The sequence below is a fragment of the Venturia canescens genome, chromosome 4 (genome assembly GCF_019457755.1).
Source record: "Venturia canescens isolate UGA chromosome 4, ASM1945775v1, whole genome shotgun sequence".
In the NCBI taxonomy this organism is placed as follows: domain Eukaryota; kingdom Metazoa; phylum Arthropoda; class Insecta; order Hymenoptera; family Ichneumonidae; genus Venturia; species Venturia canescens.
The window spans coordinates 17190066-17217742 of NC_057424.1; the positions used below are offsets into that span (position 1 = coordinate 17190066).

Sequence of the window (27677 nt, forward strand, 5' to 3'; positions counted from 1 at the left end):
TTGAAAACAAAGTAATTTTTTTTTTATTAGTTTGTACGGTCAATTCATATGAAATTACTGTGTGCTAATTAGTTATTACAATTACGAAGAGTGGCGGTTGTTGTTGTTTTCATATTTTCGTTTCATTTTTTTTTCTTGCTGCGTGTCACGACCGTACTGCTCGTTTCACAAGAGAATCCCTCGTGACGAAGGAGATATCTCGATGTAATTTCTTTTCTACTGAACAGAATTACCTCATCGCTCATCGTAAATCATCGCTTCTTTTTCCTTTATATATTTTTTATTCACTCCCCCTGTCCTTTCTGCTCGCTCAAACGTTCATTCGCTTCTTCTGTCGCTCGTTCCTTCTTTTTCTCTATTTAATTCAGTCGCATTTGTATGTGAGGGGTAGCCTGGGATGCTAACTACACAATCGAGGAACATGTATAATAAATATGGACTAACAATCGGTACTTATAGTAGTACAGAATAGAATGCAGTGTACATTTAGTATAGCAGCAGCAGACAAGTTCCTATAACATACAGCAACTTCCAGTCATCCCCTCCTCCAATATTTCTTTCGGTCTTAATCTTCTGTATATTCATTATTATTAGTCCCCTCAATACTCTGGATCCGAAAGAACCAGTTAGCGACTGTAGTATTTTATTATGCAAGAATACACCTCGTTCGTTATTGAATCCCTTGCGAAATTTCCTGCATGCACCCCCGCTAGCTCACGATCATTTTCTTGTCGTTATTATTCTTACTTGAATCGTATTATTTTCGAAGGAACAAAAAACAAAAATTCTCTCCCGCCTTGACCATCATCAACGTTCCTCAGTTTCCCAGCCGAGGTCGCACACACTCATGCATACGAACACGCGCTGAATCACTCTCTCTCTCTCTCTCTCTCTCTCTCTCTCTCTCTCTCTCTTACACACACACACACACATACACACACACGTCGCTCTTGGCAGCTTTTCAAAATCGAAGCAGATTCGTCGTTTATGCGCTTTGTTTGTTTGTTTGGTTATTCCTCGTCTCCTTTTCCTTTTTCATCGTTTTTATTTCCCTTCTCTTTTTTCACTTTTCTTTCACTCTGTTTTTTGTGTGTGTTTATTTTTTGTTGCAGCATTCTTTTTGTTAATTATCTCGTTACGTTTCGGTCATTGTTCATCATAACACTAACAATAGACTTTTCAAAATGTCCAACAATCCCTATTAACATCCATTAGCTATTCACAAACTTTCGAGACCATTTTCTCCATCTCTACGTCAGTGTCGATGTCGTGATGCACGTGATTGCTGGCACTCGCATTACTCACAGGTTGACTTACTACGTTGCTCGATGGGTTACTACTACTGATCATCGTCGACGCCGAAACCCCCCCACCGCCGCCGCTCGATGGTGGCGAACTCGGTGGTCCCGATATCTCCGACAATTCTAATGGCGAACCGGGCGAAGGCAGAGGTTCCACGAGATCCTCCAGTCCCTCGGGGGTGGGCAGTTTGTTCAGTTCTTCTCTGAGTAATCTGAAGTACCTCTGCAAACGAATGGAGAAGAAAAGTTTATAGTAAAATAAAAAATTTCGTTTCATTCCTACGTTCGAGAAATTTTCCATACTTTTCTGTGTTATTTTTTTCATTTTACATGAGCTTTCATTCTATTTATATTTGATTGCGTGAAACGTACCCTCAGAGCGAAAGCATTTATCGAAATGCGGGAACATCGGCGATCCGATCCGTGCAACTCCATCTCCATTATCCAACCTTGAAGTTGGGCTATTATCTCGTGTCGTTTGATCCAGAAGTGAGTGTGTATTACCTGGTGAAATGCAAAAATGGTTATTCAACTATTTCCTATTTTCCATGAGCATAATTTATGAGACTTTCGCTTATTGCTTGGACTATTATTATCTTTTGAACGGTTATTTTTTTCATAAGGTTTGATTCGACGGTTTAATGTCTTTTCATAAAAAATGAGTTTTAATTTAGATAGATTAGTGAAGAGAATAATACCTCCTTAAAACAGGGGCAGGGATTTTTAATTTGGTCGAGCATTGCCCATTTTACAGTAGCCTGGCAAATATTGGCGTTGTACTCTTGACTAGATTGAGCTCCAGCGGGTGTGCCCCGTGATCGCTCGTAGCCCGGTTCGTTGAAGTATGGTTCAGGTACCAAAATCAAAGACTGTATCGATACTAAAACCTAAAAACCGCAAAGAAAATAAATACAAATAAAACAATTGAAATACCAATTTTAATAGTTTGTTGAAAGTTTCCGATGACGATTTCAACGCTGATATTACCTGTAGAAAACTACTCGTGTGAGCGTTCCACTTTTCTTCAGGTCGACCTTGCCACGTGTTCAAAACACTGAGGCAAACTTTACCGTCGTTGTAAAGATTTGGATTGAAACGAACGGAGTGTCGTCCCGTTGTTTCGAGATTGATCATCATTGGACTGTTCGGATAATCAGGCGGAAAGTACACGTCGAATTCGAAACAACCGTTCGCGTACGGCGTTTCAGCCGGACCAGTTATCAGTACCTAGAATAAAATATTGTTGGTCTTGAATCTAGAGTCTTGATGCAATATTTACTGCATATTAAGAGTTTAAAATACCTTCATAATGTCGAGTCGTTCGGCATCGCACCGAACGAAGACGCTACTACTATAGGAAAGTGGGAGAGCGTGAGATAGCGTGACAGCTTCTTGCGCCAGTCTTTTAACTCTCGCCGGATGATTTCTTTCACCTGCTGTTCTCATGTTCGATTCAAAGTGATAAGAAACTGCGAACTTGTAACCACCGCTTTCCGTGTTGTCAGCAATAATCTCGAAGGTATCTGTAAGCAATGAAACAGAGACATATCAAGTAAAAGAAAATATAACAATCATGTTACAAATGAAAAAACTTCGGATTGCGTTTTGAGAAGCGGACTCACCGAATTGAAGTTTTTTCATGACCTCCAAATAACGTTGTTCAACGGATCGGAGGGAGAGTTCTGGTCCGGTGGGACTAGGTCCGGCGAGTTCTTCGCCGATGACGTCCAATCTCGAAGTAGCGTTTTGCACGATGGTGGCACTTTCTTGAATATCGGGAATGAGGGTAGCAAGGCCTTCGTCCTGTTCGGTATCTTCAGGATATTTAGTAGCGGTTCTAGATTTGTTGCCACGTGTGCGATTGATTTTGTAGACGTAAGCATCGACGCATATTCTCATGGTATAAAGGAGAGAAACGATAGAGGCATCGGTGGGTCGTCCTCCCCTTGGAAGGAGCAGTGGTGCCAATTGACTGCTAAGTGCCATCGCGCGAAGCAGTTGTAATATAGCACGATAAAGAGGTATATGCCTCGCCATATCGAGTACGGAATCATTTCTCAAATAGGAGGATAAAGCAGGAAGAAGGCAGGACCGAGCGAGAAGATCGGTGAACGGTATTGGCAAATCCCGCTGTGGTTGTCCACCGGATCCTACGTAGCTCGCGAGTACTTGTAACAATACAGTGACGTGTTCTTCCTCGGAGCGTTGTCGCAAAAGTGCTTGTTCGACGTTCCACGATTGTTGTGTAGAGCCTGTACCAAAACCAGTGCCTTTTGCCCAATACAGATGCGATTTATCATCACTGCGACCGCCTCCTTGTCCGATACCTCCTCGTTGATCGATTCCTTCGTTGTGACCCGTTTGATGGGTAAATATCGCGAGACAATTGAGCAGAAGCAGCACAGCACCGACCTCGATCGTAGTTCGTCTTAGTAACAGACCATCGTCCGTCGTCGGTGGCGTTGCCTCCAGCAATTGTTTCAACACTTGAAAAGGCAATGTCGGAAGCGACGTCGCTATCGGCGAACTCAAAATATCACCTCCCTCGCCGTCGTCTGTCACACCCAGTGCAAGACGCAACAAACATTGCGCTTGTTTACGATCTCCGAGCAATACTTCCGCGTAACCGGGCAATCGGAGAAACAGTCCAAACGCAGCCAACGAATGCAGTGGCACGTGCGGCGCTGGTGGTGTCGTACGCGATGAATTCGATATACCGGAATCGACCCTGTCGACGTACGTGTCATCGCTGACCTCGACCTTCACCCAATCCGCGTCGGGCTGCTCCGGCGATGGGGACTTTTCCATAAACGGCGGTGGCCTCCCCGAATCCGGATAAACCAATGGCAAATGCTTTGCTAATACCGCTAAACCTCCAGCTGCACTGAACACACCCAGGGCGCTCTCGATGTGACGGTAATTCAACAATTCGCTGTCGTTTAACTTCGGAGCTTCTTCTGTAACCACAAAAAATTATCGTTTTCAGATGTTTAATATTTATATTTATCATGACGAAAGATCGTGCAATCTTAGCCTTTGATACTCACCTTTTGAGTCCTTATTATGCTCTTTCAGCGTCAGATGAATAATAGGTTCGGATAACGATGCGCCATTGTCCTCGGCAATGGCGAGTAATTGGGCGATTGTGAGTTGTGGCGATAGCGGCAAATTAGGTGGTGTTGAATGTACCAAATACTGTTGATTCCCAGAATTGGTCGAATTAGGTTGTGCATTATTGGGGCTTTTGGATGAGCTTGGTGTGCCGTCTACGACGAAAGAGAAAACCATTGTTAATAGGTGACAACGAAGAAGAAAAAAATAGTATGGAAAAAACCGATAATACGCCGATAAACGCAAAGAAACGCGATCGCAGATTCGTAAAATTCACAATGCAATTAAGATCGCTGAAGAATTATGTTCGTGGATAAAGCACCATCCGCGTGAAACGAAACGTTGATTTCGTCGATGCACACATTTTGTTTGTTTTTTACAATATCAAAATATAACATATTGTACATATAAAATGTATTAAATCCAAGAAACAATATTGGAAGGAGTTGAGTGTGATGTTTTAGTTTTGTCGTACCCAAGTTCAAACGGGCTTTTCTTAATGGTGGCCCTCGAGCCTGTGATCTATTCGAAGCTTCCTTAGCTCGTTTATCCTTGGCTGTATTTCCAGCTGCAACGCTCAGTGTGTCGACCATCAGTGCGGTTCCCGTTTCCCAAACATCACGTCGGCCACTCGATGTGCCGCTCGTATTTGTTTCACTCCCCTTACCGGAATTAGACAGTCGCAAAAGGAGCCAAGTACCTGTGTATATTACCACGCACGCAGGGTAATCTTTTTGTTACTCTCATCCTTCTTCATCAAACTTCTTTCTCTTTTATTTTTCGATCATCCACCACTATTCCATCGGCCGGGTTTTCAAATGAACCTGTTTCTCAGCACTTCTACCTACTGCGATCTCCGCACGAATTTAAGTCTTGTTTTTTCACTCTTTTTTTTTACTTGCAGATTTACCTCGAAATCGAAAAAGGCTTGACGGAGATGTGTCGTGTGATGTATTTTTAATCGCCACCGGTTCATCAAAATTTCAACATTTTTCGACCATTGATCTTTGTTAACATAAATTCTTCTAATTTAGCTAAGTTTTTGTTATTTACAAGCGATATTTTCCTTCGAGAACATAAAAGTGTATTAAAGGGTCAAGCACTCAAATATGACGAGCTTATCAACTTTCCGAAACACAAATCATCGTTGCCCAAACATGGTTGAACAACGATTTAGAAGTAAATCTCCTACGTTGCTTACGATCTTTTTTCTTTCATATGCCCTAATGGTTGACTCACCAGAAACTTGTTGCAAAATTTCAGCGACCGTTGACTGGGTCGACATATAAAGCAATTGGTGATAATGGCCTAGAGGGTGAGCAGGATGCGGTGGCATCGATGGTGTGCTGTGACCCATGACAGTGTTAGCTGCTGTCATCGGTGTCTCTGAGGTCACGGAAACCAATACTTTTTCACCCTCCAGCAACAATTGGAGAATTAATCGTCTCGTAAATCCCGATATCCCATGGAGATACCGCACATCTGTGTTTAGAAAGTGAATCTTTATTCCCAACGAAAAATCAAGTGCAACTAACATTTATTGTTGTATTTTTTGTATAACTTCCGAACTGATTTTCTGTTTTTCAAAGATGACTATGGACTTACTTGGCGAAGTTCTCTGCTGTAAAATGACATTCGTTAAAAGTTCCGACAATAATTTCTGATTATTGGGATGACACCAACAGCATCGTGACAGGAATTTGATCATAGCGCTTTCCAAACTGCTGTAAGCAATATTCATCCTGAAAAATAAAAAAATTCATTCCATGTTACAATTTTAAATGTCTTGATTTTCAAGTATTCGCTGAACTTATCTCGGTGCTGGTCCGATGAAATTATCAAATAAATCATCAACAAAAACCAGCCCGTTTTCAAGGTTTTGAACGTTATTGCGTATCATGAAAAAGTAAAATTCACCTGAGCAATGGCAGCGATGGATTTTCGACAGGGCGATTGCTCAACAATGATACAATAGGAAGCCAAAAATCACGGCCTTCTTTTCCAAGCCAATCACGCATTCTTCCTTCCGAGCATATCAATGACAAAAATTCTAATACTATAGCTATGCTGTCTGGCTCGGTCATACATAAACCATCTGGAAAGAAATTATTCCATTAAAACATATGCGCGTTTCAATTCAAAATTCTCTGTTTCAACCGAATGAATTTTTCGAAGCACGAATTGACGAAAGAATGTTGATAGAAATATAGACCTGTATTATGACGTGTTTGATTGGCCGCTTCCCCGGCTTTATCACTGTCAGTCATGCTTGTATTGGAAGCACTGGATGATCTCTCATCATCCTGCAATGCTTCGCCATACTGTTTCGATTTCTCGAGTGTGCAGAACTCTACATAAATGGGAAACAAGACAGAAAAGAACGATGAGATAGACCGGAAAACGAGCAAAGTGTAATTCGTCTTTGTCGTCAGTTTTTAATTGCGTACCCGTAATTGTTGAGGAAAGCATTGTGGGCAAGCCGGAATCAATGAGCTGTTGAATTCCAGGTCCGGATCTAGCTGCTGCGGCTACGGTAAGTAATTGGCCTTCGGTGAGTTGGAGTCTCTTGTGTTCGGGAAGTACAAGACGACAGTACCATTCTTCGGCATCAGTTTCGCTCTTTCGATCGTCCGTTTGTCCCTGACTATCCTTGCGGTCGTCAGATATCGAGGCCGTACGATCAGTCGCGAGGTTTGGCACTAATATCCGTACTTTTTGCAAAAGCAACGGGAACAACGATGGTCTTACGTAGCAGAGTGAACAGAGAGCAGCGTCGATTGAAAGCTTCAGGGCACTGTATGTTCCCAGTATCAAAGTCCACTCGTAGAGAGCACTTTCGGAAAAAAATTTTTTACAATTATGCCACTTTGTAGATAGACAATCCAGTACTACTTGATTAAGTCAGTTTTAATCGAAAAATATTGCTTTCTAGTCTTCATGGAAGATCTAATAAAATATGAACATTTGATTAAATACTATTTTCAATGTAAAATTAATGAGGGTAAATTTCCTTACTTGAACAATTCATCGGGCAGCAAAGCTTCTAAATTGTAAGTCACATCTGGATTCTCGTGAGCTTTCCAAACAATCGAAGCAGCGCAGTGAACATAAACAGCGGGCGGACACACCACGTTGGGAGTATTTGGCGGTCGAGCCACAGCACTTTCAGCCGAAGTTCGAAGCCAAGAAAGCACAGCCGAGACACGAGCTTCTGTGTTCGTATCTTGAGCAGAGCAGAGCTGCTGCAAAAGCTCCACGACCAGCTGAGCCGTTGACGACTTGCGACTGGTTGATGTGCCTGTACAGACGAAGTATACTGATATACAAACTTTTCAAAAACTACGCTCCTATAGAATGATTCGAAGGTAAAACTGGTTTTTTGTTGCGATGAAAAACATTGTTATGATGCAGCTATCAAGATTTTTTTAAACTATTGTATCGAAATGTATGATGGTAAAATTTTATTATTTGTTATTCGATTCGTTCAATCTCTTCGAAAAACCAAATCAGATTATTATTGGGAAATAACTAAACAGAACAAGGGTAGTTTTTTACCTTGGAAGAGTGGTGTGCAACGATTATTGAGGAGCAAATTAATAAGCTGGAGACCGAGATCTCGCGAGTGTAATCCCAATTGAAGAAGAACTCTCTCGAGATTCGGTGTATACAAAGATCTTGGACGAAGGAGCAAAAGACTGCAACAAGCCTCGATTAAGCCATCGACTCCAGCAGCGGAATTTAGGACCTCGTGAGCCAGGCTACTCGAAAGATTGCTCACCAACAGGCACTGATGCACCAGCCTCAACCAGCCAAAACTTGAAGATGAATAATTACCATTAGTTGTCACATTACCGCTGAGATTGTTATATTCGTGATTGAAAATTTCAGTTCATGTCCCGAAAAAAAATGATCAATTCTCGTAGCAACAAGCTGCTAACGGATCTGAAGCATTAGTTGAGAGAATACTCAAATTAATGCACTTTTATTGTGCAAATTTCGACATCGTGTTATTTAGGGTTGTTTAACATTTTGTTAACATAGAAATAAGACGTTTTGAATAGAAATTTATGCAACGGCACAACAAATTTCGAAATTAAAGTCATAGATTTTTTTTTCTTCACCTCGTTTTAGTTAATTGTTCCTCGTCTATGGTTTCATTGTGCGATTTAATTTCTCCAAATGCAGTCGTCCCAAGGATTCTGATTTGGCTCAAACTTATATTCGTGCAATCCCGAGGTTTGTAAAGACGGACCAATACTGAAGTTGCTACTTCTGGCTGCGAAAGTGTCAGATGGATCGATGTCAGACCGGCCGTCGGCATGGGCGGACACACCGGAGTAAGATCCGAATTTCCCTCGCGCGATATTTCCAACGCTACCGCCGATGGACAAGCTGCAAAATTGTTTAAATAAATATTTCACATTTCACAAAATCAGCAAAATTAAAAAACAATTACGTACTTGCGAGCGCAGACAAGTGCGGTTGAAGTTCAACTTCCTTCAGCAATATCGCACACGGCAATGTAAAGGTCAAATCAACCCACGATTCGCCAGGGAAGAAATGATAAGACCATGCAGCGGTTCTCGCGCGTCTGTGGGGAGCCGCACTCTGTATCAGAACGTCGGCCGGTTCGACCATTGGTTTGACCCACGAAACCGTGCCGAGGGGTGCAAAATTCAACAAACTGTCTTTCCCGGATTCCAAATTATTTGATGACTTTTTGCTGCTCGTTGAAGCACTCGCAGCCAGGTTTGGTGCGTTCGAAAGATGTTGCATTACCAAAGCAATCACGCCTGGCGACGATAGTCCGCTGCTTGAACTGCCGTTATTCGAATTCACGAGATTCTCACAAAGTACTTTAACTCCACCCATCGCAGTGAATACAGATACGGACTCTTCGTTATCAAGTACTTTCAGAATGTACCATAACAACGGCTCTGATAACTGCATAACTCCCATTTGACGATTTGGTCCACTTTGGCTACATGCTAAAAATCATAAAAACAGTTTTGTAAAAAAAAAAAAAAATAAATGTGAAAATGTCACAAATGTTCATGACATGACCTCAAATTATTCGGTTCCTCGAACTAATTTGATATTGCTGCTAGCCTTAAGATCCATTTTAACGAAATGATATACTTACACGAAGCAAGATAACGGTAGAGCGGATTTAGTACGAGCGTTGGACTTGTAGCTTTTTTCATAAGTGTAGAAAGGAGTTCGAATGTTGCATCGGGAATGGATGCTGGATCGCGCAATTCTGGTTCTTCGCCATCGAAGAGCATATTCAAAGAGAAACCCGTACTGTATCCTAGAGCTCCGAGTAGCCTCATCATCGTAGGCTCGTGTTGCAAGACTGATAAGTTTAAAATATCGCATGTCGATAATCGTAGTTTTTGCACAGGATTTTGAATAGCAATCTGACCCATCACTGTTATGATTTCTCGAAAATGCTTCGAATAGCGCAATAATAGACTAATTTAGAAGTTGAAATAAACGTAGAACCAAAAAGCAAAAACATGCCGACTTTGTTACTGTGAAAACCCTGTATAATCACTTTCAGAGAGATCCTGCAGGAATGATTTTAGAAAAACATTCTCACCTGTATCGGCGACACAAGGATACCGCGGTTTTGGTGTTGGAGTTTGTTGTCTCATGGAGGTTTGTTGTTCCGCAACTTTGCTTTCGTCAGTCTGTGAAGTATGTGGTTTCGCTTGAGCCTCGCTATTACTCGTGCTGGGACGTTGAGCTGTTTCACCAAGTTCCATATCGATGGTGCTGTCCGTTCGAGGCAACCGTCCCTGTTCAACGAACATTTGTAAAATTAATCTTTGGAATATTTTTGTTCAATTGATATTTAGACGAGGAACTGTACAGTTTCTATATTTAAAAAATGACGAAAACAGTGTTTTTTCCGTTACTGACCGACTTTGGATTTTTTTTTTCTTACGAAAATTCAAAAACAAATATTTTTTCCACAGCTCAGAGTTGAACAGTGCAAAATACAGAATTTTAGTACTTACATTTGGTAAAGGTGTCTGAACAAGCCGGCAAACTAATTTGATAAGAGCAACAACGAGCGTGTCCCAAGATGTAGGCCGACCTTGTTTCATTCCACCACCAAGAACGCACGAAAATAAGCTACCGAAGCTACCCGTTTGATTCGAAGAGTCAGCTATACCACCGCACTGTGCACCTACTGATCGATGACGGATCAAAGAATGAATCAATGGCAATAACATCGAATGTACATAATTCGAGAACGAACATTATTTTACTTTATATAATGATCATCAAGTATTGTGATGTAAAAAAAAAACATTACCTCGTGCGCCTCTGACGTAAGTAGAAACCAGTACACCGACACACTCGGAAATACTCATAGCGGTTCCGAGATCAGTGTTTGTGAAGTTGAGATTAATAAGAGAATTGATGAGGATGCATTGAGCATCCAGAGGTCCACGCCTCGCTACGAGAGCACCACCCGGTTGTACGAGCTGATAAACAACCCAGAGGAGAAGCTCCTTTAACGCGTTTCCCAGCGAACTTCCTGGTATTATGACGTCACAGCGGGTCTCGAGTCTCACGAGAAAGTCTTGGAGCGCGAGTCCAACTCTCGGTCCAGCCTGTTTTATTTTTATGATGGTAATAAATTATCGTTTTGCATAGCGTATAAAAAAAAAGCTCTTCAATAAATTAAGCAATCCGCGAAAAATCATTTGCTTTAATTATTGTTAGAAATCATTTCAATCATTACTGCTTTGAAACAATTTTCAACTTTTTATCAAATTTAATATAATCGGATTGTAACATGAAGTTCTTGCTGCGTATTATCTCAAGCACTAGCGTTTTTTAAAAACTCACCATCATGTATTGCTTGTCACGAGATTCAACATTCAAACCATTTCCGGACAAGAGACGTAGGAACATAGGACCCATGTTACGATCCTTGACGACGCAGCTTGCCATGCCTCCTAACAAACCATCTAAAGGTGTGCTGATGCTTGCATCGATTTCATCGTTTGGCATTGCTTCGTTACTCGCGAGTGTAAGAGTTTGCAACGCCAGACACCACGCTCGGAGCGATACTGCCGGATGCCTGTGTATCAAATAATTGAATGAATTTTCATTGGATTCAAGAAACTGATGTTGCTTTGAATAAAATAGCAAAAATTTACGTACCATAAAAGAGCCGATATAAGACCGGATATAGCTGCGGAACTGAGCGGAATCACCGGCATCAGAGATGGATCGAATTGAGCGGTTGAGTTAGACTGCTCTAAACATGCGTCTACGTTCAACGTCAACCACAATTGTAATACCAATTCCAAACTCGTCCCAGAATTTTGCTATAGCAAGACAAAACAATTAATTCATTAGCAGAATCATCCGTAAATTCGATAAAATTGAAAAATCTCGGTTACATCAGCGTGTAAAAACAAACCTGCAGCGACAGGTCGGTGAATATTTTGTCGAAACATCGAGTCAGCATTGATAGACCTGACGGAGTTTCTTGAGTGTTCCACATCTCTTGATTTCTTTCCATCCAGACAGAATTTCTCGGGGACGGTTGAGCAGATCGACTCGCGTCTGCCGGAATCTTAAAAAAAAATCTCCTTTTTAAAACGAGTAATTCTAACATTTGGAAGTAATTTATGTGAAATGGCCAGTTTAACTAAATACTGTTGAATAAAAAATAATTTCATACGTTCCAAAAAAAATAGTTTAACATTTAAAAAAACGAACTGGGTTCATCGTGTTTCTAACTAAATAAGATTTTGTTCGATGGCCAAGTTTTTTTCATTGTAAATGCTTATTTCGACGTCGACTCGAATACTTATAATTACAATAATTCTTGAAAGACTTACTTGCACAGTTGCGTTAATGCTGAGCGGTAAATTGTATACTCCGAGAGTTGAGAGTCTTCTCAACGAGATTTCAACGCCAGTTTCTATACCGTACTCGAGTCTTGCGTCGATGGCAAGAGAAATACTGCTGAAAAATCGAACACAGAACTGAGCGTTTAACAAAAATCGGGAATATGGTTTCAAAAGCGCGTGATAGCGGAAATTACAAAATCTGATTCGGAAATGATCATTCATTTTACCCGGAACCAGCAGCAGCCGGCAATTTCGAAACAGTGCCCTTTTTCAATGAGTTTTTTCCACGTTCGAGAATGTCGTCAAGGAAATCCTCTAGTTCACTGTCATCGCATTCCAAAACCGAGGGCAGATTAATGCCATTCGATTCGGGGGTCGAAGATGTTGCCTGAGGAGTGACGATGCTGTCTTGAGTGTCCTCGTCTCCATCGCCTTCGGCAAACCCTTCGTCATTGCCCAAAGCCGTTGACGAACCACTCGCACCTGCCATTCCAGCGAGATCGACTTCCCCCATTTGACCACCTTCAGCTCCTAGAGCTTCGAAACCCTCCTCGGATTGGTTACCATCTTGGCCTTGAAAAGGTCGAGGGAAAAGACGACCCCCTGAAGAAAAATATTGTTGCAGTAAATACAGTTGTCAATAAAAAAATAAAATTCTTTTACATGCGTGTGAAACAAAAAAATTTGGTGAGACTTTGACCATAACGAATCGGCGAACTTATCGTAGAATTTCTTTCGTTTTTTTTTTTTTAATCTTGTTCAATTTCAACTCCCAATGCACCGAGTTCAAACAAGACTGTAGACTTCCTCTTCTGGTAAAGCGCCTCGAGAAAAAACATTACTAAATTACCTTCCAAGAGATCCTGCAGGAGGCAGGAGACCGCGTGTGAAGACCATGCAGAATCGGAGGTTCCTGTAGCCAACCTGACTAACCTTATGAGCTGTTCTTCACTCATAAGTTCACCCAAGCTAATCGCGGGTCTTGTAGATACCACTAGCCTAGCCACTACCTAAGTGCGGAAAGGGTAGAAGAAAATTCAATCGATGATCACAAAAATTCGTTCGATCGAAAAGGAAAAAAATGTCGAATGAGGTTGTCGCATAGATTTAAAAATAAATAAAAAAAAACTGGCCATTGCGTTCCGTGTACGAAACGAGAGAAGCACCCGGTGTCAACGGAAAAGGAATAAAACAGAAAAAATCTCATCTTTCAAACCGTTGATGAAGAATTACCTTGCAAGCCAGCAAAAACATGTCAACATTCGCAGCATTGTTCAATATCAAAGCCACCAATCCTCGTGCCACTGGTAACAGGTGCTGATGCGAAAGATTTGCCATACAATCGAGTTCGATGTCGAGAGATTCCGGTCTACTGTAAAATTAACCAATTCCGGCGTAAGCAACAAACTCCGGCTCTCGGTGGGAATCCCAGCTTATGGAAAAAAAAAAAAAATTACCTCGAGCTTGACTGGGGATGACTTCGGTTCCCCCGTGAGAGATGTACCTCGTTTCTTCTTATACTAATAATGTCTTTGAAATGTTTCGATGTGTGCTGTCTCAACGTCTTTTTGAAAAAACGCTCCTGTGATTTGAGCGCTGCCTCCAATTTGTTTGATAGTGTCGAAACTTGGGTGGGCATCACACCCCACGCCTATAAAAATTATTGATATATATCACTCATTCAGAAGATGAAACAATCCAAAATTATTTTTAGACTAAAAAGATGAATTCACAAAATAAAAAATGTATCAAATTGAAAGAAAACAAAATTTACCTGAGTCTGGGACGATGTCTGGTAGACCTTCTTCGCTTGTTCAAGATCTTGCATCTGTTGTTTGTGATGCATTAACCTTTTCTGCAGTTTCCGACGGTAGTTACGCGAAGCAGAAGAACGACTGGCGCTTACGAACTTTCTTTGCATGGCCGATTCACCCTGAAGGAATTCCCATCGTGACGATACACCTGCAAAAAATTAATTCCGAGCGGTTTAAAAAGTCAGCAACATTATCAGTCATTTATACTGTGAGCACGTCTGGTGGTTCGATCTTTTGTCTCAGGATCGTACAAAGTGCCTTTGAGTTTCAAGTGTATAACTCTCGTTGATAAATCGGAGAGTATAAATACCTTGCTCTTTGCTCTTGTCCGAGTTCTCCTCGAGGGATGGCATTTGTTGAGCTGTTGTGTCTAAGCAAACTGAGAGAAACAACAGGACCCAGCCAATGAGGGTTGTATCGAGGTTGTTCGAGGCGGAAGCAGCTTGTCCGTTTGATATAGGAGCTAAAAGTCGGCCGAGTGTGCGAACCATCGCGTCGACTACCGAGGATTTATTAGCTCCTGCGATGAGTGATTTCCGGCCAAGGAATGTTAGCAATATGAACACCCTGCAAAGTCACTCAAGATTAGAAAAGCTGTGAATGCTGTCAGGTTTCGTCGGAAGATATTTTTCGACAGGACATGTAGTCAAGAGTGTTAAAAGAATGAAACAAAGACGTATTGAATCTTTAAAAAATATACCGAAGATAATTTCACTGTGACGGTTCGTAGAACGCACCGTTTCAAGTTTTTCTGCAATAAACAGGCCTTGAATTTCATTTTCCAACCAAATTTTGAAATTTATTTTCAAAAACGTGACCGAGCGTACTACAAGATTCGCATAAAGATTCAATGATTGCTTGAATACTCGTATACGTAATAACTTGAGCGACTTCTCACCTGTCTTGTGGGAAGATATACGTAGATGAGGTGGAGTACAAGTTGACGAGGGTATTCGCCAAAAAGTTTCCCCACCAGGGCTGATGTCCCGCCATTCTTGCTAAAAGAGCAGCTGCGTGTAATTGCAATCGCGGAGCTGGTGTAACGACACATACAGAATGGAAGAAAGACTCGCAAATCGAGGGTGTGAAAACATCGCACAAAGACGCTGGAACCTGCAGTGATTCGGTCTGTTATTGAATTTGTTCATGATAAACTATTGGAATGTTACTATTTCAATATTCAAATACGTACGCTTGGCACAGGTCCAATTTCGTAAACGGTATAAAGAAGAATATCCAAAAGAGTTTCACCCAACACACGAAGTTTATCACTTGACGCACTTGTCAACGAGACTGAGGGTGCCATTTGAGAACCTCTCCATGATTCGAGTCGACGCCATACACCTCGAACTATGTTCAATTGATGTTGAAACAAAATGCATTCCTGAAAAGAAATATTTGGTGATACTAATATGAAGGTTAGTTCGCCGTTTCGTCACTCGGAGGGATGATTCGAGCCTTGGTATCGGGTAAACATTTTTTATCGTCGATGTCTAAATGTGATGACAATGACTTTTTTAAATTCTATACCTATCGCAATGAAATGGGTGGTATTCCATACTTAAAAATAAACTCACCTGATAAGTCGATAAAATTTTCGCCGAAGGCTGTTCTTTATTCTCAGGAGAATTTTTCGATCGATTCAGATAGTGTTGCATGTGCATAACGTTCGGAGTTTCAGTGCACAGCAAAGGATCCAAAAGGGCTTTGAGTCTCTCGGTAGCCAAACTAAATCTAGTATTTCAATCGAACAAACCACATCAGTCAATGTTTGCGAAATAATTATTGTTAACAGTTTATAGATTTTCAAATTTAGCACTAAACCCAAAAAATGTAAACCATTGCTCGCGTTTGTTATTAAATGTGTATACTGTTGTTTTAATTTTTGCATAAAATAGAATTTACCTGCACTGAACATCCTCTGCCAAGGCTGCCAAAATGCTGCATTGGGTGTCAATAGTTGCCTGAACCGAGGTCTCGGAATTTCCAATCGTAGTTGTCTGGGAATCGGTTGGCTCGGAATAATCTTCTCCCGGCAGACCCACCATGTGCCCATAAAACATTCCCAACGGAATTCTGCAACGTGTCGTGGACATGCCGTATCGACCGATCGTTGTTATCTAGAAGCAGTAAAACAACACAATTATAAGGTTTTCATGAATATAGTCAATCTTTTTTCACACAATTCGTCATTCTTTTTGTCACAAAATAATGTGAAAGTAAATTTCGTTGCACTGCAACAAACCGAGCAAAACTGATCATGTAAACAGAATTTTTTTCGGTTGAAGATATTTTAGATTACCTTGAGATAACGACAAACAGGAGGTGGCTGGAGGTCATTAACGACGAGCGGTTTTGTGCCAATATCGCCAGGAACGACAAGTCGTGTGCCATCGATTTCTTCGCTCTTCGTCCAAATGTCAATAGACAACGAGACGAGATCGCTGCACGATGGTATCATAAGGTCGGTAAGAAGGATCGGTGATCCAAAATCTAGTACGACGAATCTTCGTGCCCCGGAATGCATCCGTTCGACAACGAGGGCTTGTTGTGGTGGCCAGCATAATAATCTTCCCCAGGGAAAAGACACGTCTTCTCGCTGTGAAACATGGACACAAAATTAGTTGACAACTTTTTTTTTTACAAATGAAATCTATACACCAACAGTCGTGAGAACCTATAAATGAAGAAATAAAAAACTTTTCATCGTGCGTTCTCCAGTGCATACATCCATTCTTATATCCGTTAGCGAAAAGAACCAAAGATCAAAGAAAAATAATATCTTCTTGTAATGTGATGAAGCGTCATACTCGAGTAGACTCAGCTCGGGTTATTTTAACTGTGGTGCGCTCACATAAATACAAAAAAAAAAGACGAAAACTACCTTCGCAATCGTGTACTAAAATTCCTAATAGTGTTAGGAAAAAACATGAGTGAACATAGTTAACATTTGCTACAAAATCAGGCGTGGAATTCTTCTATTTTACTAGAAGGGAAACGACGACTACAATGAAATATGAATACATACTTTTTTAATGAGCCTTTTAATATATATTCCTACGTACGAACGAACAAAGCTTGATTTACACCTCAAACGAAACGAAACGAAATAACGAAAATCTCTCCAAGACACTTCTCAGGGATGTTTTGCCATATGAACCGTGGAAAAGTAAGACTTCGTAGAAATTTCAAGTACACTGAAGCGGATTTCTAAATCTGTGTCGATACAATGTAATAAAAATGACTTATCGAATTTTTTTCTGTTATTTTGGAAGACCTGTTCGGAAGGCTTGATATTATAAATATAAAATGCATCTTTTTTAATTAATTCATGTTGAATTATGATCTTCACTGGTAGATTTTGGACAGAATGTTCTTACACATTTGTCCATCGGTTTGAAGTATATTTACTGGATTCCAGTGAAGTTAACATTACCAGTGAATTATTTTCATTAAAAATTTCTCTGAAATCTGACTTTTCAATGCGATTTTGAACACAAATCATCCTGAAGAAAAGAACTATGATATAGCTATTTGACGTCCGCAGGTGTCATCTTTTCTTCTATCATTTCTACCATAAAATCTACCTTTTTAATACTGTTGTCTGCGACTTTGTGACCACCTGCACCGATATTGGGAATCGCTGATTTTTCTTTAGTCACGCTTGACGTTAATGTATGAGAATTAGACGTATCGCTTTGTTCACTGTGCCAAATCTGGTTATCACCCGTCATATTGTTCGGTTCATCGCTATCCGATTGATCATCAGGTGTGATAGAGAGTTGAGCCGCCGGTTTCTTTGCCAATTCGGCTGTACATTGACTAAGCAGATCGCTCAATTTCCCTTTGAACTTAGCCTGAAGATCTGGCACAAGCGATCCAGCATCCAAGTTCTACAATGTACACAATCACATGCCGTCGAAATTACGAAGCTCCATTCGTTGTGCCTTATTTCGTTTAACAAAACTTTCGCATCGAATGAAGAACAATGAAAAAAGCCAGAAATAATGAATTGCGAAATAACATTAGAGATGAAAATAAAAACAAAAGGACGAGAACGAAAGAGAGGAAACGAAATGTTAATACCCTGAAAAATGAATACCAAATCAAACGAAAAAAAGAAGCGATTTTTCACCTGATCGTGAAATAACGTCCAATCCTATAAACAATGAAAGTAACGAAAAAAGAAACGATTTTCTCTTTTCCACGGAAAGCGATGAAATAATGTATAAAACGGTATATAATTCAACAGTCTTTTGTTTTTCAGATACGACTAATAAATACTTACGTATGTTGAATGTTGAACCGATTTAAATTCTGACATGACGTTATTCGTTGTTATGCCAGTGTCGAAAAGTGTTGTGCTCATGTTTATGGCATTTGCGCCGGGATCGATTTTCTCCATTTTCGTACCGTCCGAAGCCGCGTGACACGTAAAATGGAGGGGCTCGACCTGAGTATTATGAAATACTATTTATTGAGCAATTTCTAATGCATAGCTAAAGGGTCGGAAGAAAAGCCAATAAAGCCACTTTGAGGGAAACAGTTGAACTGGCCAATTTAGGTTTCATTACAATGTGTGCTTCAGCACCAAAATCGAATGAATTTCGGAAAAGAAAGACAACTTTTTCATGCGTCAAAACGAAAATCATCGTCGTTCAATCACCGCTAAGGAGTTTTTCATTTAATTTATTCAAATAATTCTCATCGATTTTTCATTCTTTATTTAATCGTGTCAGACAAAAAATTGCAATTAATTACTCTTTAAATTTTGACTAGGATTATTTATTTTCTTATAAAGCATGGTTAGTTCTCTAAAAACGACTTCTAATCGCAGTGATCGAATACAAATATTCGTGACACCTTATAACGGTCACCATAATTAGAAATCCAAAACATTGAACGAAATATTGTACGGAAGACCGAAAGTATGTTCTCTGAAAACTATGGTCCTCTAGTCTCCAAATTTAATTTTTCAGTCTATTACATAATATTTATCAAATCATTGAAACAGAAAAAAGCAACTCAGTCAATAGTTTATCGCATTTTCTGCACTAAATTATCGCTTGATGTTTTAAGGCATTGAATATTTACCTCAAGAAGCCCTTTCATGCTGTGATTGGTGCAAAGAGCTTTCAACTTGCTCGGCACGATGAGTTCCCCACTTGAGTGAGTCGGCAGAGTCAAGAGATCCCTTAGGTCTATCGTGTCTTGAGTGTACGTATTTGTGGTAGCCGCAGTGGAAGAAGTTGTGGATTGTTCTCCTGCCAATATAGTCGCATAAGTCACCGGCATCGAGCTCGATTTCGGTGGCATCGGTGGCTCTATGTCGAACAATTCCGTTTCAAATGGCGTATTGTATAAACCGAATCTGCAAAAAACCATTTCCACCAAAAAATTATTATATTTGAAGAAAGTTTGTTTAATTAAATTCATGCTTTCCTAAGAAAATATTCTTTATACAAAAAATATATTTTCGAATCTCCGAGGGAAAAATTCCTTCTACATAAATGCAGTATTTCAAAAACGCCATCGTATTTTTTTTTTTTTCCAAATGGAGAATGAAGTTTGGTTTTTCACCTCGTTGCAAGCAGTAGATGATAAGGATTGACACGGTTTGACATCTCAGCCGATATTTGTTGAACGATAGTGACACATTGTTGTGCGACCGCGTGATTTCGATCCAATGGTAATAACCGAGTGATCAGAAGAGCGAGCCAACGCAATGATCCTGCCCACTGAACACTCACGATCGAAGGCAACAATGTTACGAGGACCGCGAGTACCGCTTCATCGAAGGAGTGAGGAGTAGGATCGTCCGTGTTATGGAGTCCTCTGCAAAATTGTGTTATTAAAATCAAGTAGTATAATAAAAAATAAGTACTACAACCATGGTATCAGTAATAAAAATCTCAATTTTTTAACCTGATAAAAAAAAAGCAATAATCCTTTTTCGATTCAAATTCCAGACACGAATTTTTTGTTTTGAATACAATTTCTTATTTTTATCACTCTTTTTACGTTTTTTAAAAATGATGACACGATCAAAAATGTTTTAGGCTAGTAAAAATGTGATTTGAACTGCGAATATTTTACTGGGTAATCATTAATGAATCATTATGCTCTCTTGAATACTTACTCGCTACAAAGAACGATCAGTTTAACGCATTTATGAGCAATACTGCGTCCAGCGTGGAGAAGACAGGTGCGCAAAAGTGGGTTCAGTCGTCCTTGAACACTGCGAACGGTATCCAATTGCATAGCCCTCGTTTCTGATGTGTTTTGACCAACCCGCAGTCTGGTTAGTCTGATCGCTACGACCCATATCAGTATGTCCAGTGCCAATGACTGTGCCACGAGTGTTCTAGGATAAAACGAATGAATATTAATTCACAGGATTCATACACCTATAAAATGGCATAACTTGAACCAATTGTTCAACTTGTGGTTTTATGGAACTCCGAAATATCAAATTATGACACGAAAAATAATTTTTAATAACATGCATTTAAGTGAAATAATGAAAAAAAAATATTTTATTCATATTTTTCATTCTCATCAAGATTTTTGAAAGACTAATCCACATTTTTTAACCAATATCAATACGCTACGGCTCGTTTTCTTCTTCAAAAGATTCTCTACGAATTAACCCCAGTGAATTTCTTTGGATTGCTGCTGACACAAATGTAACTTCGTCGAATTGTACACAATAAAACTTCAATCAATTCGATGCATACATTTCTGAGTGAAATTTCGAATTTTTTAGAAAGAAATATAGATGCCATAAGGAAACTCACTTGTCGGTCCCTTGGAGACAAGCAACGTTGAGCAAATTCTCAATAAACAAAGGAGATTCGAGCATCGCGCATCTTTGCAGTCTTTCATTGGGAATACTCGTCGGTTGGACCGATCTAACGGTTATGGAAAGTTCGTGTATCCAGTCGCATCCTATGTAACATTCCAATTTCTTGTTCGCACCAGCGGCTAATCTTTCGACCGTCGCACCTGGTAAGAGAGGTCCAGCTTCGTCTATCCTCAATTTCTTTGAAGTCGGAGGTTTCGTTTCCAACAGATTGATTTTTGACTTTGTACTTGCCTGTAGATGTGAGTTTTTTTTTTTAAACAACTCTAAAACTCTCGTAAGTTATAAAAAATTACAAAAATTATCTGATTACGACATGCGTCCAAACCTTTTACGATAAAATAGTGATGAAATTATTTTCATGATTTTATAAACATTTAAAAATAACTGAAAAGAAAAAACCAAAGTTTTTTCCGTAGACAAAATGGAAAATAATTAACAGGGCAACAAACTTACTGTGTCTTTGGCTGGATCAATGAGAGCCTTAATATGAACAAGAAGCGTGCGAGCTTTGGTACTAAAGAGTTTCGGGCTGGTGAGGGTGACACAGCCGGAATGATCGGACAGATCGGTACATCGTTGAAGATTCATAGGTCCACAAAGAATTTCAGTATTGTGTTGACGCTGATATTCTTCGCTGATGACAGGATTTTCGCCTTTTTGTTCGCCATCGAGGCTGAAATCGATGCGGTCGTCGACAGGAGTGAGAGGCGATTTGTGGTGACCAAGCCCGGCCATTTTTTGTTTAAGGAGAGTGACTTGAATGGTGGGAAGCTCGAAACAAGGCCAATTAAGGTTGAATCTAACGTCTACATGGCCGACGCAACCGGCTGCTGTGCGTGGTAGCGTGAGTTCGAAAATATGCTCGTCCCAGGTAGTTGTATCGTTTTGCAATCGCCAAGTGCGTGTATGGTGTTGATCTTCGGATTGATGAAGATGTTGAGGATGACGTCGTTGTCTTTGGCCTTGCATCATCTCGTTCCAGCAAGATGGCACAGTAGCGCCGTAAGCCGGGGAATGTCGATCGAATCTCGTAAGCTCATAAATACTACGTAAATCGTTGTACGTAAGATTTGCCCTGTGAGCCAGTATGGGTTCTTGATAAGCGGCTGAAGAGCTCGAAGTGCCTGGAACTTCGGTTTCGAGATTGTTGCAATTAGCAGCTTCGGTGATCATGTTTACGTCATCCGCGTCGTCCTTTTCCTCGGCCGAATCGTCCTCCTCGTTCGTACAGAAGAAATTTAGATCACCGTCGCTGGAGCAGACGCACAGTCTCTCGAGACTGTTGCAGTAAGCCGCCGAAACGAATCTCGAGGCGCGTTCACTGGGACGAGCCTCGGTAAGAGTTTTCAAACTTGCCAAATCCAAAACTCTTACAACACCGTCTTTGCAAACAATGGCAACTTGACCTTTCGGCTCTTGGGATATTTGGCCGGCTGTATCTTCGCTTGAAACGCCGCTTCTGTGCTTATCCTGAAGCGGCAAAAAAACATGCTCCATGGGTGATTGATCGGCGGGTAGTTCGCGTCTGACAACAGGCTCGGTTCCGAGCTTAACCACTTTACCGGTAAAGTCTAGAGGGTAAACGAGTAATATCGAGTTCGTCGAGGATGGACTTTCCTCACTGTGCACCTCGCCGTTTATCAATTTAGCCTCCGAACTCGCGCCGTTGTGATCCCAGTACATTCTTTCGAGATTCTTTGACGGAAATATCTCGCTCTCCTCATCGACGTCCATCTGATTGACGTGTGCGGTCGGCGTTGTTTCAACGCACGTTCGATCAGTGTCCGGTGTCAATGAGACGTACAAGTGTCTTCCATCTTTGGTTGTACCGACGTACGAAATACTCAACGATGATGGTGCCTCGATGCACAAGGTTTGCAAAACAACCGGATCGGTTTTTGAACTCTTAGTAATATCGAGCGTTTTCTTGTTTATACCCGAAATATCGGATGTTGAAGGGAATTGTTCGGAAGCGTTGATCGGATTGAAATTCGAGTCGAATGGACTCGGCGTCATACCGAAAGAAGTCGAGTGATAGAGTGTGTTTGATGAGGATGTTGGCAGTGTTGTCGTTTGGAAAATATCATCGAAATGCGTACCACCTACCATCTCACAATCAACCGCCTCGATAACCGGCACCTCGTACAAAAATTTACTCATGTACATGTCCTGATACAAACTCTCCTGACGCCCACCGTTCGAACTCGCGCTCGTTCCCGTACCCGACAGAGTTTTCTTCGTTTTTCCACCTTTGCTCGTATCCTCTTTACTCGACTGTGGTGTCGGAGCTTTGTGATGAAAATCATAGAGTACTAGATAATGATTTTTAACGATATTCGATCTGTCACCGGCGACCTTCATTATATCTAAACTATCACTGGCAGCACTGTTAACACTATTCATAGCGCGAACTAAAGACGAGGACGGGGCTAGAACCGTCATCGCTGCCCAAACGTTCTCCAGAGTTCGTAGATTCGACGAGTTGCTCGCCGTTACCGATACACCGCACACTAGACACGGACGTATCTTCGATTCCCCTATTTCCGCCGTAATCGTAGATTGTGACGCAATCGTTGAACCGGCGCTCATTTTACTCTCATCCGTTTGTGATTTCGGCTCTCGCACTATCGACAATGCTGTCAAATTTACTGTCTGTGAATTCGGAGCTTCGTATTCCACCAATGGATCACTCTCCGTGCTTAAATTCGACAGAAACGCCGACGTTAAATTGCGCGACGCGAAAAATTGTATCGACTCTTTGTTGTTCGCCTCCTGACCCCGGGAAGCCACGCAGAATGAAACTTCGCCCTGTCGAATCGTCACAAATATCATGAGTTTCACTCTAGTCGGCAAATTACGGATTTAGCGAAAGTAAAATATATCTTCTCAAGATTTTTTTAAAGCAAATGTTCTCGTTTTTTTTACTCATAGGGTTTTCACCAATTTAAAAAAATCGAGAATTATCATTCAAAGAAGTTTAATCTTTTACATGAAAAATATTATGAATGGAAGAATAATTGATATTACACATTCGTATCGAATTTCCGAATATACATAAAAAAAAATCTGGTCAAGAGCGAACGTACCTTCAACTGATTAGTAATATTCCATATGGTAACAAGGCCCTTGTGCGATGCTGTGGCAACGAGACCAGGAACGTTCGTGGTGCCGATAACATCCACGGGTTCGGTGGATTCTCGTGCCGGTGCGGTTGCCAGAGTTACGGAGAAAGGTACATTTTGGGTGTATTCCCCTTTCACGAAGGGACAAGTTGGCAAATGACGTTCGTGTTCGGACCACGGTTCGTCAGTGGGTTCCCAACACACGAGGCATACATTGCATGTGAAACACATCGCTCTGTCGTCCGCGGTAGGATTTGGTGCGTAGTAAAATCCAGCTTGAGCCATTTGTCCAGGTAAAGCCCATCTGGTTGAAGAAAAAGGGAGAAGAGACGGAGAATAATTTTTCTGTACTTTTGACCAAACTTACAAGTGGGGAAACGAATTTTTTTGAAGATCCGCAATTACAATGAAAAGAAAGGAGAGTAAAGTATGCTTTTAAGGATATTGAATAAAACGAAAATTCTGAACAATAGAAAAAAGTAGCAAAAATTAACTCCATGGAAACATGGCAATTGAACTTGAAATATTGAAAATATTGTTTTTTCCCTTTTGTTTCTAGTGAATTCAATATGCTATTATTAAAGTATACTTGTAATTCGTGTGCGGCCACGTTGCAAATGTTTCGCGTCGTGCGGCTTCACTGAACATGAGAGCACGATCTGCTGGTCCACCCTCGAATGTCAGGCCGCGAAGTAGGCCGTTTAATCGTTCGTTGATGGCAGACGCTATAGGCAAAGCTGGTATGTGCTTGTTTTGCTTCATCAATTCTGCGACTAAGCCTGAACATACCAGCTTCAACGCAGCGTGTGGCAATTCCAGGCATATTGTATTCCACTGGAAACAATATAAAAGTAAATGAATTCATTTTTTATATCGAAATATTAAAAATTTTGTGTTTATCACAGTTATGGTAAATCTAGAAGATGAAAAATAAAATCACCACATTGTTTATGGTTATTGAAGAGGAAAAGGGTACATTTTAAGAACAGAAGCTTCAATCAATTGCTCTGCAAATTGTTGAAGCATATTTTTATGCATATTTATATTGATTCTATAGGACAGTTAACAATTTCACTTCAGAAAATATGTAAGCCGATTAATGAGCTGTGAAATTAAGTAGACGAGAATCAAACTTTATTCAATGGCCAATGAAAACTTCTGTGCAGAGTCTGTAACTTTGACTTTTGTTCACATACAGACCTTTTGCGCCTTAATGCCTTTTTTCTGGGTGCCTTGCGCAGCAACTATTTTACTTGACAATTCTTGCACGACTTCTTGAACATGCTCGAGGCCGGGAACATTGACTAATCTCAAACATTGATGGAGAAGAATCGCCTCGGACAGAAGAATCTCCAATTTAATGACATCCTCACCACGTGTGATGGGAGTCTGCAGGATAGTGTCCAACAGAAGGACACCATTGTAATCACTGCGGACTCCTATCCCCCGTCCATCCGTATATAAAACTTTATCCACTCCCTCGGCAAGATAAACACCTTGCAATTTTCCATCTTGTTTACCTGTGATCATGAAAAATCATTGTGGAAACAAGGAAACAAAACATTGATGATGGGACGATAAACAAAATAGAGCAAATATCTGAGAATTTAAGAGCAGAAAGAGTGGTTTGATTCTGTCAAGAATCAAATAAAATACAAAACGAGCTTTTGCTTAATTCCAAAAAATTCTTGAATGTTTTTCTAAACGATAACAATCTAACAATCAAAGCTCCAAAATGTTGGAGTAAGGAATGATAAAACAGCAAAAAATAGATTGATGGAACAATGAAAAAACTCTGAGATCGGTTCTAATGAAACAGAAAATCTCTGGAACCATACTTTATCCTGAAACAAAAGTTCGTATTCGTTCAATTAAGCTACATTTTTAAACGGCTGATAAAATGTAAGTTTCAAACAATTTAGATTTACTGCGTCATTTCACTGGAAAAACGTCCATCATTTTTAAAGAATGGTCTAAAGAAAGATAGAAGTCGATAAAGGTGTAAATGACAGTAAAACATAAACGAATCCTAGGAATTTTGGTCTGATACAAAATGATACATTGTTAGATTGTTTTGTCTGGTTGATAAGGAAAGACAACAATGATGCAAGATTCAGCAAAGTATAGGAAGAAAATAAAGAAAGTCAGTAAGCAACATTGTTGAAAATGAAGAAAAGAATGATCAATGGGAGTTTTCGTAATTCCAGATAATAATAAAAATAATGAATAATTGCAAGATCTGTTGAAAAAAACGTGCTCATAACAAAAGAAACGCAGTGCTGTAGCACCTAAAAAATGGTGGACGCTGACGGGATAAGAGAAGGGGAAAAGGCAGAAGATGAATTGATCTTGGAAGAAAGAAGAATAAATACGTTAATAGTGAAATTGATGAAAGCGGTTCGATGTCGAAACAATAGATTTTTATCCAAGGGACGATAGGACGAATCGATTTTATTTCGACGACCGAGCGTGGCTAAAAGCTCTTGTAGCGACGAAGGGGAGGGGGGTCACGCCTGACGTTTAACGTTTTGAAGATTAGCGACCTTGACAATGAAATATTACGGAAGTGAACAATTCCACGTTGAAAAGTATTGTTGTCAAGGTCAAATACGACAATAATGCACGATTCTTGACCATTGTAATGGAGATTCATTGGCAATAAGTGACTCACCGGACAGACTACTTCGCTGCAGTATAACTCCGAAGTTGACATCGAAAACGTATACTTGGCCACTACCAGTTGTGATTAGTAAAACGTTTAAATTAGGATGATAGACAATACTTTTGCATTCGGCATTCGGCACATAGAGATAACCGTCTTCCTTTAGTAACCGCGGATCATCATCAGCCATTTTGCTTATACGATAAACGAATCTCAAAAAATTGTCTAATGCGCGAACATCACGAGAAACATGGCGTAGTCGTATCCGCCATATTTCAGTAGGAACGTCAGTACTGCACGCTCTGAAGTTGCTCACACATCGCTCTTCGTACTTCGCACTTCGCTTTTGTTACAAACACCAAGCCACCATGATGCGATCAATAACGACGCATTTACGCAATTCAAACTTACCGATTGTAGATATTGTTTACATTCACTGTTGGTAAAACGATGACTTTTCATCTCCCCAACATATATATATGGCAACTTCATAAACTCTCCACAAGTTCAATTCTTCGCTCCGAACCACGAAACCAAAACCTTTCCGTTATGTCAACTCGTACAGAATGACACGTATATCGATACGAATATTTCGATTCATGACAACTTTTAATGAGTTATTACATTCCCGAAAATATGGAAACGTCAACAAAAATTATTGAAAAAGTATTTTTCTTTATTAATTTATAATCAGATAGTTTTTTTTCCTCGTAATTTCCTAGAATAATTGCATCTTTTCTCTTCTTTTTAAAAGTGCACTTGATGTTCTTTGAAGATGGCTTCGAATGAGTTTTTCATGCAGTGTGCTCTGGACGTCTGGACATTGAAAATATATAACTTTGAATTATCCAAAATGTTTGTGAAGCTCGTTAAACTGAATTACTCTTCAATTGTTGACTCGATTTTGAAATTCTAATGCAAA

General features: G+C 40.3%; 1 protein-coding gene across 6 annotated transcripts; it reads right to left on the minus strand.

Annotated features, from left to right (window-relative positions):
* Bruce (BIR repeat containing ubiquitin-conjugating enzyme) lies at positions 1 to 27067 on the minus strand. Of its 6 annotated transcripts, none has more exons than XM_043418046.1 (47): positions 26765 to 27067; positions 25294 to 25613; positions 24683 to 24927; positions 24058 to 24397; positions 21425 to 23779; positions 20904 to 21202; positions 20246 to 20470; positions 19687 to 19941; positions 19201 to 19477; positions 18395 to 18559; positions 17694 to 17999; positions 16409 to 16705; positions 16012 to 16226; positions 15684 to 15840; positions 15299 to 15490; positions 15005 to 15219; positions 14417 to 14673; positions 14067 to 14254; positions 13750 to 13943; positions 13526 to 13664; positions 13143 to 13302; positions 12520 to 12895; positions 12281 to 12404; positions 11857 to 12012; positions 11595 to 11761; positions 11277 to 11511; positions 10738 to 11038; positions 10436 to 10611; positions 10015 to 10213; positions 9556 to 9768; positions 8873 to 9400; positions 8534 to 8804; positions 7968 to 8227; positions 7428 to 7710; positions 6860 to 7245; positions 6625 to 6762; positions 6330 to 6507; positions 6018 to 6154; positions 5652 to 5894; positions 4888 to 5112; positions 4349 to 4567; positions 2924 to 4258; positions 2604 to 2824; positions 2289 to 2528; positions 2000 to 2188; positions 1674 to 1805; positions 1 to 1524 (listed from the first exon to the last, which is right to left on the minus strand). In XM_043418046.1, exons 1-47 carry the CDS (start codon positions 26943 to 26945, stop codon positions 1216 to 1218), a joined length of 14223 nt encoding a protein of 4740 aa, XP_043273981.1. In that variant the 5' UTR covers positions 26946 to 27067; the 3' UTR covers positions 1 to 1215. The 6 variants fall into 6 exon arrangements, with proteins under 6 accessions (XP_043273981.1, XP_043273980.1, XP_043273977.1 ...); XM_043418045.1 differs by having other exon boundaries at positions 12281 to 12407; XM_043418042.1 differs by having other exon boundaries at positions 12281 to 12407; positions 24058 to 24394; positions 26765 to 27064.
* Between the last annotated feature and the right edge of the window lie 610 nt (positions 27068 to 27677).

Coding starts and splice junctions, on each gene's coding strand:
- Bruce (XM_043418045.1), bottom strand. CDS start 26,945: ATGGCTGATGATGATCCGCGGTTACTAAAGGAAGACGGTTATCTCTAT. Junction 13,303..13,525: donor TGTTTTTGCTGGCTTGCAAG/GTAATTCTTCAT, acceptor TTCCGCACTTAG/GTAGTGGCTAGGCTAGTGGT. Junction 11,512..11,594: donor CTTATATCGGCTCTTTTATG/GTACGTAAATTT, acceptor TTTGATACACAG/GCATCCGGCAGTATCGCTCC.